The sequence below is a fragment of the Melospiza melodia genome, chromosome 9, assembly GCF_035770615.1.
Source record: "Melospiza melodia melodia isolate bMelMel2 chromosome 9, bMelMel2.pri, whole genome shotgun sequence".
Lineage (NCBI taxonomy): Eukaryota > Metazoa > Chordata > Aves > Passeriformes > Passerellidae > Melospiza > Melospiza melodia.
The window spans coordinates 3,000,699-3,018,328 of record NC_086202.1 but is presented as its reverse complement, the minus strand read 5'-3'; the positions used below and the strand labels follow the sequence as shown (position 1 = coordinate 3,018,328).

The 17,630-nt window shown below is 43.6% G+C and overlaps 1 protein-coding gene across 1 annotated transcript in view; it reads right to left on the bottom strand.

The window, feature by feature from the left end:
• The window catches only part of ADAM12 (ADAM metallopeptidase domain 12), a 187,604-nt gene that overhangs the window by 8,092 nt on the left and 161,882 nt on the right, over nt 1-17,630 (bottom strand). Inside the window, exons 13-21 of the mRNA XM_063162878.1 lie at nt 16,755-16,844; nt 15,207-15,402; nt 7,506-7,614; nt 7,203-7,401; nt 4,620-4,697; nt 2,523-2,631; nt 1,900-2,035; nt 1,173-1,281; nt 64-246 (exon numbers count right to left, since the gene is read on the bottom strand). Of these exons, the coding sequence (XP_063018948.1) occupies nt 64-246; nt 1,173-1,281; nt 1,900-2,035; nt 2,523-2,631; nt 4,620-4,697; nt 7,203-7,401; nt 7,506-7,614; nt 15,207-15,402; nt 16,755-16,844 (1,209 nt within the window). The remainder of the gene's footprint in view (nt 1-63; nt 247-1,172; nt 1,282-1,899; nt 2,036-2,522; nt 2,632-4,619; nt 4,698-7,202; nt 7,402-7,505; nt 7,615-15,206; nt 15,403-16,754; nt 16,845-17,630) is intronic.

Here is a 17,630-nt window from a genome sequence, read left to right as displayed (position 1 = left end):
AAACACTTCATTTCTCCAGACACTCGCAGAGTAAATATTACATGGATGAGAATCAATGGTTACCTGGGAGAACCTCAGTGAAGGATTAGCTGGCAGGGGTCTCTCAGGCCCAGCTTGGTGGCCTGGCAGCTGGGGAAGGGGTGGCAGGACCCTCTGGGGTGTTTTTAGTGGCGGCACCTCGTGTGCCTTCACAGGGTCGCTGATGTCGATGATCTGATACGGCAGCGGCCGCCGGGGGCCGTCCCTCTGGGAGAAAACATCCACCAAAGTTATAAATTCAATAATCCAACCAAAATTAAACATTTCAATCTTCCACCAAAGTTATAAATTCAATAATCCAACCAAAGTTATACATTTCAGTCCTCCACCAAAGTTATACATTCAATAATCCAACCAAAATTAAACATTTCAATCTTCCACCAAAGTTATAAATTCAATAATCCAACCAAAGTTATACATTTCAGTCCTCCACCAAAGTTATAAATTCAATAATCCAACCAAAGTCATACATTTCAATCTTCCACCAAAGAAAGTTACGGTTGAAAGTTATACATTTCAACCATCCAGCCAAAGTTATACATTCCAACCATCCACCAAAGTTATATGTTTCAATCATCCAACCTAAGTTATACACTTCAATCTTCCACCAAAGTTATATATTTCAGCCAGCCAACCAAAGTTACACATTTCAATCTTCCACCAAAGTTATATGTTTCAACCATCCACCAAAGTTACATATTTCAGTAATCCAACCAAAGTTATACATTTCAAGAGCTGGCACAGAATCACAGGATGGTTTGGTCAGCAGGGATCTGAAGGACCAGCATGTGCCAGCCCCTGGCCATGATCATGGACACTCCCACCAGGGAGCTGCAAGCCCCATCAATCCTGGCCTATTGCTACTTTAAAATCCATGGGAGTCCCTTGCTTTTCTCTCCTAGAGACAAAACTATTTATTTTTCTGTTCTGGACAGCTCCACCTGTATTCAACGTGGAAGCCGTAAATGAATTTTGAAGCCTACATCCTCTCCCATTTTACTTAATGTTAGTCCTACATGATATTAAGTTCATATAATTATTGTATTATAATAAATCACTTAATTGAGATCCAAAATACATGAGACCTTTTTCTTGTTTTCCCCCACTTAAAAAAAAATTATTTAGGGACTCACTTTTTGTATGGCTGTATTTTGTGGCTTCACAATGAGGTTTTTAGTAACACATATGGTATGAACATGATTTGGCTCAGATGAACTGGAAGGTCTTGCTGGACTCACAGACCTGCAATACAAACATTTAATTGTTGAACACAACGTTCTGCTTTGTAACATTTCCTTAAACAGGAGCCTCTTTTCAGGATGGGATTTTGCAAGGACTTTCTGCCTGGTTATAGTAAACAAGGAAAGTAAAAATTGTCTAGCACTCCTGCAAGAATAAAAATAAATATTGATTTTTTAGAAACCAGTAGTCTGTTAAATTAGCTTCTGCAATCTGTGGAAATGCAGCTTTGTAACACCCAGGAGACTATTCTAATGAATCTAACATTTAAACAGTAATGACCTCAAATAGGAAAGTTTCAGCTCACTCAGCTGAGTTTAGATAAAAGGCCATGCAGTGTAATGAAACTGTTTCAGGCAAATGAAAATAAAGGCAATACACTTCCGTCGCAGCTTAATTTTTCATCCCAAAAGGAAAGAGGGATATATTCAAACCAATACCTGTGTTATTCACTGCCTATCAATGAAATTAAACCAACCCAGGGAAAACACTGCTGATAATGGTGAATATTTTTTGTCAAGGCTGGCTCTTCCTAATACATTCACAGTGATGAGAATTGCTGTGTTTACTGCTTCCTTTCCTTAATATCTACTGGAATATAATTAGGGAAAATGGGCATACCTTAATTTCTCTATTGTTGTCTTCTTGCTTGTAAACAACCACCTCATGAAAGTCTTCCTTTTGAGGTACATGATTGATCCAGCAAAGATAAGGCACAGGATGGTTATCAACACTCCTATGGTCAAACTCTTATTGTCTGCAAAAAAAAAATCACACGGAGTTAACTTCTTCCTAGGGCCTGCTCACTGCCTGGCCAGGTTTTTTTGCTATCTTCAAAAAACAAAAATCTTTCAGCAGTGAAACCATGATGGGAAGCTTTGTCATGGAAATAACCATGCTGTCATAATTTCAGTATTGCCACCCACTGCAGCATCTGGCATGCAGAGGAGAGATCCATTTTGGTTTACAGCCGTATTGTTCATATGAAAGCAGACATTATTTCCCATTGAGATTTAGTTTGTACATCCACTTGTGAGCAGACTGCTTGTCCTTGTCATGTCCTGACATAAACCAGAAACATCTCTTTGAGGTCACTAATATTCCAGCACTCTGGGGAAAAACTGGCACGGAATAATGAAATCCTGTAAAATTAACAATGTGGAGAAATAATTCTTTCTGAGGTTGACCAGTTTCCACTTTTTCTCCTGTAAAAAATTTCAGGTGGAGCCTGAATTCCCACTGACCTGCCTGTCTGATGGGCCCACTGTCCACGCTGCCACCAAAGCCTGGCTTGTCACAGAAGGGGGGGGCCCAGTCAGCCTCACAGTGACAGTTCTTTTTGTTGTTGCAGACCTGCAAAACAAGACAAATGGCTTAACATAAAAAACACCCGAGAGCAGCCCCGGCTGATAAGGGCTCCTAATCAGACAGTGACACATCAGAGAGGAATAAAGCTTGGAGAAGAAAGGAGATGTGCTGATAGCTGCCCGCTGCACACTGAGGTGGCAAAGAGCAACTCGCCACGGAGGAAGAGGGATCCTAAAAACCATTATTTCTTTGGCAGGAAATCGTTGGAGTTGCCCCAGCTGACAACATCAATAATATGAGGATAATCAGACACCTCTTAAGTCTTGTTCTCGGTTTGCTTCCAGCAGCAGCAGCATTATCTGCCTGGTCACTTCAGCTCCTCCTGCCCGCACAGGAGCAGCAGAGCTTTGTCAGCCCCCCAAGTATTACTGAGGGGGTACTGGGGACAGCCAAAGGCACGAAAAGACTATTGATTATTAGAAATCTACAGTTCTTATAGAATCAATGGTGGACCTAAGACCTTTAGGAATCTTCTCTCACACTATTGGTGAATATGAGTAGCACACTCTAGAAAACCGTATCTATAAACAATGGTTACAGAAAGAGAGATAATAATTGTCTGAATTATTTTGTTTAAGTTTCTCTCAGCTTCTACACAGCTTCCCAGGATTTTCCTGGGAGAGCCATGTCTCTCTCTGTTCAGAAGAGATGTAATTACTACACCCCGAGCTCTCCTCTCCACGAGGCCTTGCACTGAGCCAGTGTGGATTTTTCCATGGCTCCAAGATGAACAGTTCCTGAGTAAGCTGTGAGATGGGCTCAGGGCTGAGGAAACCCTCAGGGAGCTTTGATACCTGTCCTGGGTTCACTGTATGATGCTTTTATCCCCAATTGTCTCGTTCTGTTTATGCTGACTAATAAATGAGTTTTCAGTAAGACACCAATCAGTTCACAGGAGTTTGGGTTATTCTGAGCATGCAATATTCTGGCCAGGTCAGCCTGGCAGGCTTTCAGAAACCCTGTGCTCCCTGTGTCTGCAGAGCACTAAAATATTCAGAGAGCTCAGACTGGCTGTGGTCATGTAAAATAAAAAAAAAAAAAAAAAAGATTTACATTTCAAAGGCAGCAAGATAATTAAAAATATACTTTGTTATACACTTTGTTAAGCATTATTTTTTAAATTAAAGCACTGCAGGAGTTCCCATTTACAATTCCACGAGGTCAGTTTTGCCACTGAGGAGTCACCAGAGGTTCTTGTTTGTACAGACATAAAAAATGCCAGTCCAAGCCTCTGCTCACTCCATCCTCAATGATAAGAGGCAGCACCATCAACACTGCTCAGTTTTGCAAATTCAGGGTGATAAAAAAAGTTAAAGCAAATTAAAATCCTTCCTCAGAGAGGACAGTGAATTTCTATGGCTCTTCCAATGAGGCTGCCACAGCTTTTCAGAGAAACAAACAGCTCATCAGCACATCAAGGTTAATAAGGCAAAGCTTGACATAATTAACATTATCATAATATAAACTGGGTTTCAAACCACTGATATTATTAAACGATATCATCACATTTTTCATTCTGTGCCACTTTCATGCCACAAAACTCATCAATATGGTTTTAATTTTAAAATGTTTTTGGAAATGCTGTTTCATTTGCCTCTCAATCCAAACATTTCTAATGCTCAATTCAAAAATTTTTACTTCTTTGTATCTATGGAGAAACTGCATTTTTGATTTTTAATAGGAATTCATGATGGAGGGTCAGACTTCAAATTGCTTTGAGGATTACAAGATTCCTTTGTATCACAGGCTCTCAATTAAGAACAAGATAATTACTGCCTGATAAACATTTCTTTGTCAAATAAAAACAATTTCATGTAAGTCATAATGGAAATGGAAATACATAATAAAATGTATTGCAGTGACTCTGGCTGATCTATTGCAGGCAGTTATAGATCTCAAAGCCATTACAGAAAGGGATCTCTTGTCCAGTGGTCATTGAGGGACTGTAAAAAATGTTTTCCTAGGACGCTTACCCCCCGTCCATGGCACTTGGTGGCACATTTATGGACCCCAAAAACACTGGTGTTCTGGCACCGCCGGTTCAGGCAAATCTGCAAAATAAATAAAAAGGATTTTGAACAGGGACAGAGCTGCTGGGGCTCCCAGGGCATCCTATCCCATCTTTCAGCAGTTAAACATTCCCAACACACAAATATATATCATTATATGGCCACAAAGGACACCAGGATTGGGTGTCTTCTTCTTATTTCCCTCAGCTCCTTTTAAATCTTTGAAATCCAAATCTGAGCAAGTTTAATTCTGCTCTCCTGGCCAGCCCTGGCTCCACACACACTTCACAGTGTGAGCTGGTGCAAGCAAACCCTCACAGATCCATTTAGGCGGAACTAGTGGGGAGACCCTGGGGTTTGGGAGGTTTTTAAGCCAATTTAAAAATCAGTAATTTCTATTTTTTTTTCAGGGCTAGGAGTGCACTGAGCAGGATTCCTTCAGGTTCCTGCTCTGTCTGCCTTCCTGTCTTCAGCACAGCAGGTGATTCCTCAAGCAAAGCTTTGGATCCTCATGGTGTAAATTATCAGAGTTTTGTTTCTATCAATAGTGAAATATTTTTCATTCCACTACAGAATGTGGACCCAGAGTAAGTGAATACTTAAGTGAGGTCATTGATTTTTATGGGCTCATCAGTGTTTTCCAGGAAAACCAAGATCTTTCTAAATTTTTCCACATTAAATTTTATTTTTGGTTTTAAATATAAACCAACCCTATTTAACATTTAATATTTATAGGAAATGGAAGTCAACAAATAGCATATGCAGAGGAATAAAATTCAATATTTTTTTTGTTTTCCAGTCATTGCAGATAAACTTTACGCTGCCAATGGAGCTGAAAATTGAGGTTAAGCAAGATTAGTGCTGAGCAATAATAACATCAAACAACCACACAAGTGATGAGCACATCAGTAATGAGAAGTTACCCTACTCCAAACAGAAAAAAGAAGAAATTAGGACTGGAATAACTGTTCCTATGCTATGTTGACAACAAAAAAGGTCAAAAAGCCCCACACTGCACATTTTGCTCATGTTTAACTGCAGTGCAGTTCAGTAGTACTAAAAGTCAGTCACAATAATTAGCATTAAGCTGGGAATGATGTTGAAGGAGGCGACAGGGATGCTTAATCAGGGCACTTATCCCCTGGGGAGAAGGAAAAATGGAAAGGAAATTAGAGTGAATTGGCATCAACATGCAGGCATGGAGAGAATATGGTCTGATTACAGCACTGTTCACAATTCAAATATTCACAGTGCAGCAGCTCCCAGAATTCTGATCACATTAAAATGGCTGCGTTTCAAATTGTGCATCTCCAGTTGAGAAAACCCAAGAATATTTAAATTCATATTCTTAATCCATAATACAAATGCACTAATGTCCTCAAAGTAAAACATACAATTTCAGAAGTATTAGCCTGTGTATTCTATAGTGTGGATGTGTATGATTAGATAGATTAGAAAGATTAAATACTCATTAGTAAAACATAATGGGGTGCTTTCTCAGCGCTGAGTTGCCTTTGAAAAGACTTTTTAGAACAGATTGACTTAGAAATGTTGTAAGGGTTGTTTTCCTGTAGCAGAGCTGGGGTTTCACTGGGGATGGATTTCAAACCTGTTCCCAGCACAGTGAGATAATCCAACGTAATTCAAACGCTTTCAGAAATTCAGAGGCTTACTTCAATTTACCACAAATTATCAAAGCACTTGTTTTTCCTCCTTTTTGCAAGCAATCCACTGAGGGTATGGAAACCTCCTTCATTTCAATAGCTCTTGGACTGCTTTCCATTCCTCCTCCCCCTGTAAACTCATGGCTGCCTCCCATCTTTCTCAGTTGCTTTCCTCACAAAGGAAAAACTCAGAATGAGTTTTTTCACAGCCATGTGAAATCTGGGCTGCATTTGCAGTGGGTAATTCACAAAGTTTGCAAAACACAAACACTAAAATCAGTTTTGGTGGCTGAGCATCAATGGGTTTATAGTTTTCTAAGAGTGCATACAGAGATAGGGTTTCCAGCATGAAAAAAAGAAGTGAGGAGTCATAATCAGAAGATAAAATACATTTTGAAACCTAAAATGAAGTTAATGACAATTTTGCAATGCCAGAGCTGCTGGGAAAGGGAACACATGGAGCTCAGGAATTCATTAATAAGCCTGTAATGTATTTTGCTGTACTTATTTTGCAGGAAACCTCAAGCCTCCATGGGCAGATACTTGGGACTGTCTTCAAAAAATCAGTCATAAACTTAAGCAACTTCCAATGCCCAGAACCCAGGATGGTTTGGGTTGGAAAGGACTTTAAAGCTCATCCATTTCCAACCCCCTGCCATGGCCAGGGACACCTTCCACCAGATCAGGTTGCTCAAATTTGCATCTGAAAATCCATAACCCAGAACAGTGGCCAGAAGGGAGCAAAATTTGCTTCAGTCTCAGCATGAGAAGCAATTATTTTGCGGCGGGAAAAAAAAAAATCCAAAGAAAAAAAGAAGTACAGAACACTTGGCAGAATGATAGCAGCGATGTTCCCTTGTCTGGGAGCATTCCAGAATCTTACTTTTCCATCTCCACACTTGGTTCCTGCCAGCACCAGCCCGGGGTCGGGCATATCATCCCCCAGGTAGACGTGGGTGCCACGGCACAGGATCCTGCCCCCCTCCTGCAGCGGGATGTTGGTTTCGATGGAAACCGCGTTGGTGCCGATGACGGGTCGGTTGGCTCCTCCTTGACACTGGATTTTCCCACACTTCGCATCCCTGACGGAAATAAACACAACACAAGCAGGGATGAGGTGAATCACTTGAAATGTTCCAAGCCCTCTGCCAGCACCTGTTGCTGTGCTTGCAGGGAGAGGCCCTACCTGGGTTCACATTTGGCAAAGGAGCTCTTGGAGTCCTTCCCGCAGTTGCCGTAAGGGTCTCCGGCAGAATTGACTCTCTCAAAGCAGATCCCAGGAGCGGGTTTTGCACCTGAAACAAAACCTAATCAGAACTCTCATCTCATACAAAGTGTTTTTAATAATTTCCTTTGAGCTCTGCTGGTGCTTTAGGGGAAGGGGGGATGTGAGCTGAATGTTGATGAGGCAACAAAACAGCGGTGCTGGATGCGCATGCTAATGGAAGAGTTTGGAGGGGTGGGATTGCCAGTGTTTGTCTCTGAGCAACAGGCAGTGCAGAACTCCTTCTCCTCCAGGATTTCTCAGCTCATAGCCCTCTTGTCAATCCTCCTAGGAAATACAGACAAAGGCCAGCTGGAAAGTTGACTATCTTCTTTTGCAGGAGTCCGTGCTCTAGTGAGACCCCAAAGAAAATTCTTTTCAAGAAAGGCCTGTTTGCAACTGAGAACAAGCCAACAGAGAGAATCCAGTTGTAAACTGGACCTGGCATGGCAAAGGGAAATGTGCTGCTATTAACACGAGCTGAAGGAATGGGGAGAGGAAAGGAGCCCATCCCACCTTAGCCCTCAGGACATCCACTCCTGAGAAGAAAGACTGACATGGACCAAGGGGCATTTCTGCCATGGTGGTAGAAGTGGGAATCTGGGAGTTCAGGCAGCATCTGGCTCTTATCTACTGTGATCTTTTCTGATAGAGACATATCCTAGTGGCAAAGGAAGTTCCCTGGTGGGAGCAGGGCTGGAAAAGCTTGTGCAGTTTATTCATCCCTGCACTTCAGAAGCTCAAGGGCACTATTAGAACATCTCTTCTACTGTTTTATACACAAAATCTCCTGCTCATCTCCCTCCAGATTATTAACCAATTATAGAATATCTTCTAGGGGAAAATGCATCTGTTCATCTAGAATGTTAAAGAGGTGAAGGATCTGCTTCCCTGGTTTGACTGCTGCAACAATTCATTAGTCAGTGTACTGGAATTTAATCCCTCTGTTCTACAGTGAAGTGTGGCTTTCATTTCCAGCCAATAATTGCTGCTTCTTGCAAGATTAAGAGGCCCTTTGTTAGGGCTCTTTACTACTCTGTATTTTCTTTCCATGAAAATAATTAAGAGCACCATCAAGTCACCACCAACATTTCAACTGCTCCAAGAGGGAGACTGGCTTTGAGCAGCAGAGAAGAAACTCTGGCTAAAACTGAGATCAGAGACCTGCTACCTGCATTTCTGTGCTTCTGACACATCAGCCAAACCAAAGCAAAAAGAACTTGGCAGCAAGTGATGTGATAGCCCAAAGGCTGAGAATATCCCATTTCTACAGTGCTCCTGATCTTTACCAGACACAGAACATTTCAACTAATGCTACATTTTGTCAAATGTTCTGAGTCACTTCCAAGTGTGTATGCCTCTAACTGTGGGTAAAACATTGCATTTATTTAAGCCAGACCGAAGATTTCATTTGAAAGCCTTCAAAGAGGAAAATGTTCCTTTTTTCTTTTCCTAAAAAAAAAAAGGGGGGTCAGATTTCTGGAGAAGAAAATACAAATATGACTGTAACAGTTCCAGTTAGTGTGAATCTTTTCACTGAAAACTCAGAGATTAAAACTTCAATTAATTATCTGCATTTCATAGTCAGAAGCTTGACTAATACTATATACTGCAGAACAGCAATCTAATGCTATTAAGGACAAAATATTAAAACTTGGAGAGGCTTAAGATGGCACCCTCTTTTCCTTCTAACATTTTAACATGCTGAAACTGGAAAATTCAGCAAGAAAGGCACAGAAGGAACAGAATATGAGCTGATGGTTCCCTGGAGAGAAGGACAAGAGCTTGAAATTCTTTGGAAGATTACGTTCAAGCTTGCTGAGTTCAGAGTATTTTTTCAGCTCTGGAACTCCTAAAAGGGACTTACACAGGATTCTTTCAATTCTTTTTCATTAAGTTCAAGCAATAATAATAATAAAAAAAAACAATCTACAAAAGCATCCAGATGAGGCACTGTGCAGAAAAAGCAAAAGTTAAATTTCCATTTTCAGCATGTGGATCTCTCCTCATCTTTCCAGGGGGGGCACACTCAGTGTTCAGCTTGAGACAAACATTCCGATGTGCATATTCCACAGCAGCTTTGGAAGGGCTGGGGAGGGAAGAAACGTTCTGGGAGCAAGAGGTCAAGGACACCTGTTTTTTCTAAACCTGCTTTTTCCAAAACTGCTTTTTCTCCCACATGCGCAAGGAGCAGCTTGTGCAGCCCTGGTTGTGTGCAAGTGCTCTGGGTGCTGTTTTTGGCCAGGAGCCTCAGCCCAGCTCAGCTGCTGCCATGGAACTGAGTGGCTGGATGCTCCCTTGGCTGGATGCTCCCTTGGATGCTCCCTTGGAGCTGTGGCAGCACAGCCCAGAGCCAGACACGCTGTGCCCTCAGTGCTGTCCCCTCCCAAAGCCGCCACAAGCCAAACGAATGCTCACGTCCTGTGCTCTGACTGCAAGGGATGTAACTAAGGCTTATTCTAAAAATGGTTTTGAAAGGGAATGCACTCACTGAACACAGGGAGAGTTTAAGGTGTTTCACCTGGTGGAAGTTTGTTTTTTTTTTTTTAGCTGATTTTTTTCCTGAATTCAGCAGCCTGGCATTGCGGAGATGATGGAAAGCAGCCCCCAGGAAGGAAAACACATCTGCAGGGCTCAGACACTGAGCTTTAACTCCAGCTAATAACACTTGACAAGAAAAAGGATCTCGTGGAGCACAAAAACCCACTCCCCTGCCAGGCTGGGAGCAGTCTGTGTGTGGAAACACCTGGTACCCAATGATCATCTGCAGCCTGGAAACCAAAATCCAGCTTCAATTTCTGCCCTTGGTTTCCAACCAAGACATGCTGTTGCTTGGGATTCAGATGGCTGCTCCCTCTCCCCACTGGCTTCTCACAATATTTGTACTTTTTTATGGATGAAAACATATCAGGATGTGAGATGCTGAACAGATGGAGCTACCAAGTTAAAAGGAGGTTTTCAGAGGATGCTTAAGGAAGAGAATTGCAATGTTGTGTTTCTGGAGGAAACCCATTTATCATGAGTGCACCACATAAACTGAAGCAGAAAGTCCTGTCTTCCTCTATTTTCTACCTCTGCAGGCAGAGGCAAGATGATTTGTGAAGGATTTCTGGGGGTTATTAAGTGGTGTGAGCTGGATGAGCAGAGTTTATTTCACTTTGCTATTGGTAATTATAGTATCATGACCCTGTAATTAAGGTCCTGTCAGCCCTTCCATGCCAAGCCTCATTCAAGGGATTAAATCAGCCCCTGGAAGCTGCAGAAGGTCAGAGCTCACCCCTGCAGCTGGCAGCCTGGAGATTGTTGGGGTTTTTCCTCCAAAAGTGTATATTGACGAGCTCACTTCTTTCCATAGGCAGTTGCAAAAAAAAATAAAATAATAAAAAAAGAGAAGTTGCAGGGCACAGAAATGCTGTGTCATTTCAGACCTGCTGCCATAGGAAAACACCAATAGAGTCTCTTGAAAGGAATGAGGGAAATTTCTGACCATGGTGCTGATTCCATGAACACGAGAAACATCCTCTGTCAGGCTGACAGCAGAAAAGGAAGATATTTCAGTCCAGCTCCCAGCTGTCTGTGGGTGGGGAGAGGGGAAAAAAACAACCTCTGAGTAACAGGCTGGAGTTGTGTAGCTCAGGCTGTGCCAGCCAGCACCACGAGTAACTGTGCAAATAAATATAAGCATAAAACCCACAGTTCTCTGTCGTGTGATCTGGGTTTCAGCTCATTAACTTTGTTTTTGCTGCAAAGCAAAAGCTCCACGAGCTGCCCTTGGCCTCTCTCCCCATCCTGGTCATCCCTGTTCTGTCTGGACAAGAGCAAGATGGAGTTGAGCATTTTTTTGCCTTTAAGGAGGATGATGTCACCACCCCTGAGAATATTATTTAATGTCTTTCCCATCTCCAGAAGAAAAAGGCCCGGCCATAAATCTGTGATGGTCGAAATAGTTTTCACTAGATTTCACTGAATTCAGGAAATTGCAGTGCTTGGACAATCAGCCTTTTTTCAGCAGTGGTTGGGTCAGATATCTGAGGTGGGCAGCCCATTTATTTTGTGTCTGTAGGGATCTACCTGGCAAAACCTGCAAAGTTCTCACTCAGTAACAAATATTGACCTCCAAATTAAGAATGTTCCTGCCTAAACAAATGGCCATGTCCATGCAACACATTTAAATGTGTTCTAATTATTAAATCAATGCCTGCCGTTGGCTCCCCAAAATCATTGCTTTTTCCCCACTTGGGGAAATACAGGAAAACAAACTGACAAACTTCCCTAAAGAATCATTTTCTTGTCAATGCAGAAAAAGCCATGAGTTTGAAGTTGAGAATCCTCTGTTCCTTGGTAATCAATGATTTCTCTGTCTTGAGCAGCTCTGTCTGTGTGCCTGTATCTCCTGGAAATGCCACCACACAAAGCATCACCACTGATGTCACTGCTATCAATAGGTCAGATCAGGGCAATCTGATAATTCTGAATATGGACCAAAAAAAGGTCATCAGCAGTTCCTGCTCCCCAAAGATAAAAATGACATGAATTATGGAGAGAGAGAGAGGATGGAGAGCTCTGGGAGCAGACTGGAATCAACCTGGGCTCTGAGAGGAACTCATGGCTATTTTAGAGATTGTCCCCAGGAGCTCCTCCCTTCTCCTTCCCACCAAGCTTTCCACACAGATAAGAAAGAGCAAAAAAAAAAAAAAAAATTCCTCTATTTTATCTGAACCACTGTGTTGAGAGAAACAAAAACAACCCCAAGGAAATGCAAGTGCTTTTCTGGAAACAGGTTCCTACTGCTCAGCCTAATGTAAACAAGCTCTGACAGTGTTCATCATTTTCCTCTAAATAGATCTAAAAACATGAAGATTGACATTTATCATTGGGCTTCTGGACATCTGTAACCTGATGAATAAAGAAAGATGTACAAGGGAAGACATTAATAAGGAATTCAATATACCAAGTATTATTTTAGGAAAAGTTATTGTATTTTGTTCTGCATGGATTCCTCCTACTGGGAAGAAGAAAATAAGGAGAGAATGAAAATGAATTGTAATATGATTTTTCTTTAGAGGGGAGAATATTTTTTTTTTAAACACAAAACTACTTCAACACAGGCACTTAAAAACAGTTCTGATCACACACAACAACCTGGTAAAAGGTTCCAGTGTATATTTTTGATACAAAGTCCAGAGACAACATCTTAGAATGTCAAATCTCTCTTTGTGCTGCAGGCAAGTCTGGAAAAACATGTAGTTTTTTAATCTGCACCATGATCTGTACAATTTTTCCAACTGCATGAGCCACCCACCTCTCTTCTCATTCCACCCCAGATCTGCCAGCTCACACTTCAGCCAGATGTGTGACAGAGCAGTGGATATATTCACATCCCTAGTCTTTAAATCCAGAATATGGGCATTGTTTGAAGTGTCCAAGGCCGGCTAGACAGGGCTTGGAGCAACCTGGTCTAGTGCAGGGGGTGGAATGAGGTGATCTCTAATGTCCCTTCCAGCCCAAACCCCTCTGGGATTCTGGGTTTATTTTTAATTTATTCTGCCAAAAACATGACAAGAATTAAGACTTTCAGTTCAGGTTTCTCATGTCCCATCCTCCCTATTTAAAATCCTTCTCCTTGGGCCTTCCCAAGACAAAACCAAGGGGTATTCCAGCCAAAATCTGCCTGAGCTCTGTTCTTACCACAACGCCTGTCTCATAAAGAGAGATGGAGCCTCCATGCCCGGCAGTGCCCATATCAAACAGCCCCAAGGAGGAAGGCAGGAAAGAATCAGGGGATCCCAGGGCTGTGGTGGAATTGCTGCATTGGGAAGCAGACCCGGCAAGGAGCTGCAGCAGTTCAGCTCCCTGACCTTTAGAGGAATTTTTTCTCAACCACTGAAACCACGAACAGCCTGACCAAGTAACTTTCCACGGCATGGCAAACTGGTTCAGGAGGAGATTTTTGCTTTCTACAAGAGGAAATGCCTCAGTATGCAGGGATTATGAGTCCCAGCGTGACTCAGGCTGGAGGCTATAATTGTCCATGGCTCTGTGAGCTCCCAGCAGCTCCAGGACACGCGTGGGACTGGGGAGTGGAGCACGGCACGCTTTGTTCCACGTGAGGAGCTCAGGTCTGAGCTGGAACCCCTCCTGAACGTGCTCTGATACCCACGTGGCCAAGCTGACCTGCTGTCTGCACCACTGGGGCTGCTGCTTGAGATGCTTTAATGCTCTTTTAAAGAGAGATTGCAAAAAGTCCATGTTCTCTGGGAAGGAAACAGAGAAATTCTTCAGCAGTGTTCTGGGGAGGGTTCTGACCAAGGGAAACATCTGTGTGCCATTATATTGATGCAGAGGTTTTGGAGCAGAGTTAGAGAGGCTGAATTGAAAGAAGATGGAAATATTAGTTTAAAAGAAATAATTACACCCTATTTCTAAGTAATGTTTCTCCTTACGAGAGAGAGTTTTTCAAATTTGAGATAGAAGATCAGAGATGCTGCAGGAGACACAATTTGGATTCATACCAAAAGGCTGAGTTAATACTTGCATTTCAGTGCAAGGGTCACAGGGCTTTATAGAAAGGTGAACAGCTTCCCTGGGATACATGTTGAGAACAACTCAAGAACTCATGTTACCAGATTGCTGCAAAAAGGGAGCAAATTCCCACGGGAGAACAAACCCCTTTCTGCTTCAGTGCACACCCTGCTAAAAGCACAGTCAGGAGGCAGTTTCCAGGTGACACCAGTTAATAAAACACACACAGTGATCCAGGAGTCTCATGTCAGTGTCAAGAGCTGAGCCCTGGCTGGGGATGGAGCAGACACATCTGTTTTGCAGATGAGCTGTTTAGAGCACAGGAGGAAGCTCACCCAGCAGCCTGAAAACGGCTGTGATTTCAACCTGCCAGGAGCATTCAGCACCTTGTGGGGTGACATCAGGCCATATCAAAGTCAGGAGGAAATGATTTGTCTAAGTTCACCTATCCATTTGCAGCGTGTTGAGCACGAGCCTCGTTACCTCCTGCTGCAAGAAATGAACACGACAGCAAATCAAGGCTGGAATGAATCACCCAGAGATTCCCTCATTATTCCAACAGCTACAGGTTGGTGCTGCACCCTCCAGATCTTCATTTTCCCCTCCAAGCCTACCTGTGTCCCTGTGCTGGTGATGCCTTGTGCAGGCTGCCCTAGAATAGAGGCTGGACAGAGTTCCAGAATAAAGCAGGGATTTATTCAAAGCATCTCCTCCATGGATCCACCTTGGGCAGCACCAGAGCCCAGCCAGGGCTGCACCCAAGATGAACCAAAATGGCCCCGAAATGCACGGCCGGGCACGGGCTCTGTCCCTGGGATCAGTTCTGCTCCATTTGCACCTTGCAGTTCATTGTCCCATTCCAGCTTTAGCCCTGCAGTCCCACCCTGCTTGTTTTTCTCTCTCCAGCCCACGGGGTTTGTGCTCCTGGGCTGAGATTTGGATCATTTGTCCTTGGTGCCCAGCTGGAGCAGGAATTGTTTTGTCTCCCTGCTCTGTGCACAGAGCTCAGCATCCCTAAACATGAAGCTGAGACCAACACACTAAAGCAGCACAGGATGTGAAAAATAGGAAAGCCAAACCTGAGGCCTCTCTGGCACTCACCTGGGCCCCAGAGGGTGATGCACTGCTGCTCGTGGGTCTGGCAGATGCCATTGTAGCAGTAGCCATCCACCCCGTGGCACGCGTGCCCGTCGTGCAGGTAAACGTTGGCCGGGCACTGCGGGCTGGCCCCCGTGCAGAACTCGGGCAGGTCACAGGAATTGCTCGACTCTCTGCAAGAAATCCCCGCTGGTTTGAGCTGCAAAACAAACAGAACTTCAGTGGCTGGGCTGTGCCTGGTCAGCCCTGCAGCACAGGAGGAGATTTCCCCATGGCACGGCCCCAGCTGGCTGCAGAGCAAGGGCAGGGATGGCAGAGCTCTGAGTGCACAGATCTGAGCCATGCTGGGAGGCTTTGGCAGCAAGGAGGCTCAGATGAAACTCCACACGTGGCTCAAGACAGAAGGCAACCCCAGCCCTGATGTTTGCAGGTGGCTCCTTCATCGTGTCTGAGCACAAGAGCTCTGGAAAGGAGGATCTGGAGCCCTGGGCAAAGTCAGGTCAGAGACCTTTCCACCCAGGGCAGCTGATCACAGAACACTGCTGTGTTAGGGCTCGGGAAGCCACCAGCACACAGGGCTGTGGATTCAGATGCCCAACAATTCACAGCTTGGAAGGTTCAATTCAATGATCTTAAATAGATCTTGAATGTTAATGAATCTATGGAATTACATTTCCTCCTGGAAATGTTGTGATGGGCATCAACATCTCCTCAAACTTAGTCACACGATTAACTGGTTGTCCTATACCAATTTCCATGGAAAATGATATTTTTTTTTGAATGTGCCACTCTGAACATTCACATCTCAACAGCAGCCACAAAAGTTGGATGTGTTCTGGGAGCAGAGCTGAATTCTAATCACATTGCCTTTGGTAAAAAGCAAAGGACACGGAGATAGATTGATTTTGCTAAAGAGCAATTCCTGGCTGTGAGCATCCCTTGCTGCTCCAAGCTCACAGGTTGCCACAGACAACCTGCTGGATGCTTTATTAGCCCACAGGCAAGGGATGGTCTGAGAATTCAAGCAGGTAAATGCCTGTGGTAAGTTGGCTTTTATAGTGTTAGGAGACCACAACAGCTGATGATCTGCTGTTAAAAAGACATATGCTGTTGATAGAATTAATAATTTAAGAGCCTTCCCCCAAAAAAGAGGGTTAAGCATTTAATGACTGCTTGCCGAGTAAGAATGAGAAAAATTAAAGCACACAAAAGTTCATGAAAAAGAAGTTTTGCATGAGCAACTGAAGGGGCCACAAAAAGCACAGAGACAATTCTAAAAAATCTGTTGATCCGCTCCTTCAATAATTTATATTTTGGGAAATTTTTAATTGCTCACATGACACACAAGTGTCTTAATGCTTATCAATACCAATTTACCTCTCCTCCATCCTTGCTTTGGGAATTTTCTAATTGCTCACATGACATGCAAGTGCCTTAATGCTTATCAATACCAATTTCCCTCTCCTCCATCGTCGCTTACTGCACTGAAGCAGGGAAAAATGGAGAATTCTGCCCTCCCCACCCCAAAGAGAGACATTTCCCCAGGTTCACCTGGCAGTCCTCGCAGCAGAGCCCATGTGCACACACTGCTCCTGGGTTCAAGGCACAGGTGGTGGCATTGCAGCACGGGTTTGTGCATTCCTGCATGGATTTGGAGGGTAAGTTTAGAGCAGACAACGTGCAGTCACCATGAGCTGTAAATCAAGAGGCTGCCTATAGCTCTGCCAAGAAAAGCTGGGCATGAAATCATGAATTATGCATGAAATTCGACAACCTGATCCAAACAGCCTTGTCTGCCCTCAGATTCAACAAGCCCAACAAGTGTAGTAAAACCAGAGGAGCTGCTGAGGAGGGCTGGTTTATTCCAGCTATGGATCTAATCCCAAATACCACAAACAACCCGAGCACGCTGACACCAACCCTGACAGAGCACTGGGGTGTTTTATTTCCACAGGAATCAGTGGAATGACTCCAGTGCCTCCAGAGAGGATCCAGGAGCTGCTGCAGTTGCTGGGCATCATGACCACAGCTCTGCTTTGTGCTAGCTGCTGGCCAGGCTCCTGCTTGGATGGAGGCTGGGGCTGCCACAGAGGAACACAGCGACACGATTCCATGTAATCCCTTATCAGAGCACACCAGTAATAGAGCTGTGAGATATGGAGTGGGCATGAATTGCAGCCTCTCTCACTGATACATCCCAATTTCACACTTGTGGATTAGATGGTGCCGTGTGTGGGCTCCTGCAAACTTTATTGTCAGGAGAACGAGCTCGTAAGGAGCCTCAGAAAAGAATGGATTTGTTTTTCCAAGATAATGCCCACAAGCTGCAAGTTACACCAGCTGAGCTGGAATCTCATCTCTCTCACAGAAATATAAGCAGATAAAATTGCTCTTCAGCTGTGTTAAGTCTGTTTGACTTAGCAAGGG